Source organism: Coregonus clupeaformis, chromosome 8 (genome assembly GCF_020615455.1).
Source record: "Coregonus clupeaformis isolate EN_2021a chromosome 8, ASM2061545v1, whole genome shotgun sequence".
Classification (NCBI taxonomy): Eukaryota; Metazoa; Chordata; class Actinopteri; order Salmoniformes; family Salmonidae; genus Coregonus; species Coregonus clupeaformis.
The window spans coordinates 12,335,177-12,341,474 of NC_059199.1; the positions used below are offsets into that span (position 1 = coordinate 12,335,177).

At 44.2% G+C, this 6,298-nt stretch overlaps 1 protein-coding gene across 2 annotated transcripts in view; it reads left to right on the forward strand.

The window, feature by feature from the left end:
- LOC121571111 (splicing factor 1) overlaps window positions 1-3,805 on the forward strand; it is a 14,382-nt gene extending 10,577 nt beyond the window's left edge. For both annotated transcript variants that reach the window (XM_041882415.2, XM_041882416.2), the window contains 3 exons: window positions 1-222; window positions 1,678-1,836; window positions 2,230-3,805. The exon at window positions 1-222 is cut by the window's left edge and continues 46 nt beyond it. In XM_041882415.2, coding sequence (XP_041738349.2) covers window positions 1-222; window positions 1,678-1,836; window positions 2,230-2,561 — 713 coding nt within the window. In that variant the 3' untranslated portion in view covers window positions 2,562-3,805. The remainder of the gene's footprint in view (window positions 223-1,677; window positions 1,837-2,229) is intronic.
- The last annotated feature ends 2,493 nt before the right edge of the window (window positions 3,806-6,298 follow it).

Below are 6,298 nucleotides of genomic sequence, written 5' to 3' on the forward strand. Positions count from 1 at the left end.
TCCACAGCATGCACGGAGGCCACGGCGGACACGGTGGTCATGGGAACCAACACGGTGGTCATGGCAACCATGGAGGTCATGGAGGTCATGGAGGCCACCACAACTTCCCACCCCCCATGTCCAACATGGGAGGGCACCCCATGCCCCCCAACAATGGCATGCCACCCCCGTGGATGCAGCCCCCACCGCCCCCCATGGGCCAGGGACACGGACACCATATGGGTAAGAGAGACACTGAAAAGAGACGCTGAAATGTTTTTCATTTTTGCAGGTCTTCATTTTGTGTTCCCTGTTTGTAAACTGTATTTGTGGTGTCATGTACACATGAAGGCAATACAGAGAAGCCATCTGTTTAGTCTGCGCAGTCTAATCAGTTTTAGCATCATAATTGTGTCCTGTAGCCCTTTATACTCATACCCGGCTTGAAAAGGGCAGGTTTGGGCACTGCTAAACACCCCAATTGGAACGCAGTGGCTGTACACTAACATGCTATACATGACAGAGCTCTGCGCTTCACAGCTCTGTATGGGTTTTGACTGACAGGCGTTCTGAACTTGAGAACGGCGCACAACAAGAAGTTTCCCCCATCCCTCCTGCTAATTGTGTAACTTTTGGGCTTTTGTTGTCTTAGTGAGGGAAAGGCTGTAGATTAAGAGGACTATGTATTTTGAAAGATGAGACGTTGAAGATTATAATAAAGAGCGCTTTGATGTCATATAAGCAAGCCAAATGTGCACTTCACATTTCCATATCATAACACTCATGTCATATACCGTTTTTGATCACTATGTTTGATGTACAGTTACAAGATGACGTGGCGTCATACCCTGGGTTGTTCTGAACAGGATGAGCCTATGTTTGTCTATTGAGAAGAAAATTCACTGCGACACACTCACCTGAATGCACTCATGACTCCTGTCAATGCTCACCAAAATGATGATCTGTTTCCCTGAATTGCATTGTGAAAGCCTAACTGTAATATCTTATTTTATAACTTAGCTAGTCATGTTGGCAATAGAACAGGCTTTCAAGTTATGCCCACCTGACCCAGACTGTGATTTCTAATGGACCGTTTTTGGATTGCGTAAACAACAACAGTAATTATGTGCTTCCTGTCGTTCCTCAGCGACCCATCTAGGAGAGCTCAAACCAGCACCTTGTAGTTGAAGACTCTTCTTTATTATTGCAATTGTTTTTATTGCTTTTTAAAAGTATTGAAGACTTTTATTTGAGTCATAAAAGTGCATTGAAATGACAGGAACTGTGCACACTTTGGAGAGGCGTTTCTAGCCACTTGGAGACACCAGTTAGTCTTTTTACTCAAACCCTTGTAATTCCTTTGGCTTATGTTGCACCTACCCCACATTTTCCAGGAATTTTCTTATGTTACTGAATGTATCCAGAGTATTTTCAGATTTCGTTATCAACAAATGCAGCGAAAAGTACAGTAAATGTAAAATTAACATAAAATCAAGTGTTTTTATACGTGTTTGGATTCAGTCTTGTCGGATGAACTGTTGTCCTCACCTTTTGGTCTAATAATTCAAACTGTTCCCTTTAGATTGCTACCATGCTTATGCTTTTCATATTTCTTCTGTAAGAAACATTTACATTTCGCCCTATCCATATAGCCCAATTCCCACGAGTGTAAAGGGTTAATATTTTCTTTGTCTTCAGGTCTGTTGCCTCCACCCATGATGCCGCCACCACCTCCACCCCCGAACAACCAGCCTCCCCCACCACCGTCAGGTCCCCTGCCTCCATGGCAACAGCAGGCCCCTCCACCCCCTCCTACCAGCAGCATGGCCTCTAGTGCACCACTGCCATGGCAACAGAGTAAGAACGCCAGCTTTGGCCAGTTAAACAAACACGTACAGCCAGTTAAACAGTTGTGTACGGCCAGTTTCTCACACTTTTCGTGTAGCTGTTAATTTGACACTTCAAGTTGTATTTGTCATATGCACAAGTACAGTGAAATGCTTAACTTGCAAGCCTTACCCAACAGTGCAGTATTCAATATCAAACTAATAAAATAAAAAAACATGAGAAATAAGAGAGGAAGCTATGTACAGGGTCAGTGCCAGTACCAAATGGCTACATGGCTGGTTTACATTAGAATGTTGAAGTATTTCCTTACTACTGTAAGATATTAGAGGGATTTATAACATTGAATAAGTGCTGCATGTTATTTCTAGTCTCTCCCACTAACTAAAGTTTTTTCCTCCCCAGATACCACCACGACGTCCAGTCCTGGCACTGGTAACCTGCCCCCCTGGCAGCAGCCCCAACAGTCCGCTGCCTCGGCCGCCCAGCCCCCTCCCCCCATGGGCAACCCCTCAATGGTCCCCCCTCCGCCCGGGGTCCAGCCACCTCTCCCCCCCGGCGCCCCACCTCCCCCTCCTCCCCCACCCCCCGGCTCAGCCGGCATGATGTACGCCCCTCCACCCCCCCCTCCGCCCATGGATCCCTCCAACTTTGTCACCATGATGGGGATGGGGGTGCCAGGCATGCCCCCCTTCGGTATGCCCCCTGCGCCGCCACCTCCACCCCCCCAAAATTAAACACCCACTGAGCCCCTGCCCCGTTCCCCAGTCTCAACCGCACAGCCCTCCCAGATGTTCCCCAACACCAAGGATTCACAGCAAAACATTCACAACCAGCTACCCAATGGACTGATGCACAGCTCTGCCCAGGGCATATTGTTTTTAAATGTAAGTGACATGACCTGTGCTATACGCTTCTTAAACACAGTCCTGCTTAGCATGTAGAGAAACTCATCAAACAAGGAGGTGGTGTGGTTGAATTTGTAAATTTGCTTAACTTAATGTTTCTGTTAAAGTTAGTGTTTTTGATCACTCGGTATAAGCTCTCTGTCCATTTTTTTCCAGGGCTTTTATTTTTTTCAGGGTTTACTCCCTCCATGATTGGTTTATAACGTTCTCACCATACACACCAAATAAACCACCTCAGACATGTATATGCTTTGGTTTGCCGACTGGACTGTGGATGTCCTATTCTCATTCCTCTTAGTTCTACCTAAAAGTATATAACTAGTGTATTTTAGTGAGTTATAACAGCTGTTTGATGGATATTTACCATGGATACATTGGATTTGGGGTGATCTGTTAAAGTCGAGCTCAAGCTTAGCCATCATTGTGTTGTCATCTACATGACCTTTTACTGTTCAGATTATCCAGCCAATTTTGTAGGCATGGTAGTCCAATGGCTACGGCCTTCATTCATAGTCATGTTCCATTCACTTGCTATTGGTTTCACTGAGCTGAATATTTTTCTGCTGTTTTTCTAATTGAACCCGATTTCTTGCATGTGGCACCTCCCTCTCAATTATTTTGTCAGAAAAACGGGTCTTTGTAATACTGTAGTTTTTTCTTTTATTCCGAAGAAAACAAGTTGTGCGTTTCAGCTGTTTCTGGTGAGCTTTTTCCCCAGACACAAATGAATGTAGGTCCATGAGGATGCAGCAGGGAATAGGACTTTGCATCCTACAGCTGATTGGCTTAAGAGATGCTCTGAACTACTTAAAATTCTAAGGAAGTCTGATTGGATGCTTGATTGTTCTGTTAACAACCTTTCCAATCCTTGCTCTGATCTGTAGCTGTGTGCCATGCTTGAATTGCTCCAACAACATCACAACAACCCTATTTCTGTTCCCGTTAGTTTCTTTTTTTTCCTCATTAACTCAAGCAACTATGTTAGATGACGTTATACACTGGGTGGTTCGAGCCCTGAATGCTGATTGGCTGACAGCCGTGGTATATCAGACCGTATACCACGGGTATGACAAAACATGTATTTTTACTGCTCTAATTACGTTGGTAACCGGTTTATAATAGCAATAAGGCACCTCGGGTTTGTGGTATATGGCCAATATACCGCGGTTAAGGGCTGTCCAGGCACTCCGCGATGCGTTGTGCGTAAGAACAGCCCTTAGCCGTGGTATATTGCCCATATACCACACCTCCTCGTGCCTTATTGCTTAAATATACAATTGTAATTTTTACTCTATTTTTGAAAATGGTTTGTCAGCCTTATGTTGTGTTGGGTCTAGCCTGAATTAATAGTCCTTGCAATGTTGCTTGATTGTTATTAAACTGATCATCTTTAACTAATTTTGCAGTCAGTGTTTTGTTTTTCTCTGCCTTGTTAACAATGTCTTTATTTCCTCACTGATGCATGAATATAGCTTCCACAGACCATTGTTTTGATCTGTAGTCTAAACAGAAGGCTTGCTTGCTCAGTTCAGATAAAAGCTCAGTGGTATGAGCACAGAACAATGAGACCGATATTTCACTGGATGTTTTAAATTAGAAGCATCCACTTGTCGTTTCCACTCAGGAAGCCTACCTAGCGGGCAGTGGGAGAAGATGGAACGAGATGGATTTGGGCCGACATTCAGCAAAGTTTCTCATCGATGAAACATTTGATCTCAATACAGTTTTCTGTTCCCAAAACTAAAATCTGTTATGAGCATAGTGGACTAAGGTTTGTAGACTATACCCTTTGCAAAAGTATTTTTTTTAATGGTGGTGTTTAGCAGTGCAAAGGTGAATTGAGTTATTGCACACGCGCACTTCACAGAGTAGGCGTTCCCTAACGGAAATATGCTGATAATACTAGAACGCGCCAATAGGATCTCGCTAGCTCGTGCTTGGCTCTGCCGCCCTCCTTGCTTGTTCTGGCCGCTATGGCTCATTTGTTCCCGTTGGAAATGACAGGCAGTGGTCTAGCTTGGTTTAGTTATAAAAATATTTGGTATGAGGCTGTTTTCTGTGTACTACAATGTATCTGCAGTCCTGCATCCAAGAATACAAGTTTTGTTTTACTGTTTTGTCTCCTGTGCTCTTTATCATTTATTAAATTTGAATTTTGTACTATAGTTTTCATCTTCATTAAGCCATAAACATGTCAATTGTAATATAGTATTAATATTTTAAATGTCCTACAGCCTAGTCTTGAACAATCTTGGGGAAATAATAGAGAAGGTGAAAAGCTTCAAGATCCTCGGTGTACACCACTGACAATCTGAAATGTTCCACCCACACAGACAGTGTGGTGAAGGAGGTACAACAGCGCCTCTTCAACCTCAGGAGGCTGAAGAAATCCAGCGTGGCCCCAAAGACCCTCACAAACTTTTACAGATGCACAATTGAGAGCATCCTGTCGGGCTGCATCGTCCGCAACCGCAGGGCTCTCCAGAGGGTGGTGCGGTCTGCCCAACGCATCACCGGGGGCACACTGAATGCCCTCCAGGACACCTACAGCACCCGATGTCACAGGCAGGCCAAAAAGATCAAGGACGTCAACCACCAGAGCCACGCCTTGTTCACACCGCTACCATCCAGAAGGCGAAGTCAGTACAGGTGCATCAAATCTGGGAAAATATTAGTTCCGGTTTCAGCCATGTACTTGGTCACGTCGCGTGGGTCAAACAAACACCCTAATGATTGGTTGACAATAGATTCTCCCAAAATGCAGGCGGTGGCTGCAGGAGGAAGTTGGTGAAGAGAAACTTGCAGTCGACTGTGGTCAAAACTTCATGACCTTTGGTCACATTATTTCTGTAAAGTTCAGGCGCAAGTCAGATTTTTTTTAAATCTCATGCACCATAACGTTGGATGCCAACCGTCGATAAACTCCACCGAAAAAGTAGAAATGTCTCATAATGCAACACACTGAAAGGCGGTGATATTTGTCGAACGCGTCCATTGTGTGTGTGTAGGATGTGAAAGTCCAGTTAATGGTAATTGACCATTTTACAATGTCATTACTCTGCCATGTCCTTCTGCTACTGTCATTCATGGCGTTTTATTTGTCTTCTATACAACGTGGCTATTAATAGTTTTCATGGTTTTCATTCCTAAAGGGGTGGATTATTGGTCCTGGAGAGGAAAATAAAGTGATATCCTCAATAAAAAAGGCTAGGACAGTCAATGCACAGAGTTTTTTGAGGACCTGTTGCATGTATTCTCCACCAAGACTGTCCACCACCACCCTGTCAGATCTCATGGATAAAGCACCCTCTAGCACTGTACCCTATACAATAGCTTTGCATAGATTAAATAGCATATTTGTGTTTTCTGCGGAATAGACATGTGATAGAGCTCAGCGAATACTTCATTGTCCGGTACGAAAGGCATTTCACTGTACTTGTGCATGTATCCAGGCCGACAGAATCTTCTTCCCAAATAATAGGCTATACATCACTGCAGTACCGACAGCTGATAGGCTACATGGCTCACACCCCTCATGCACACCTCTCAATGCCATCATCCCTTCT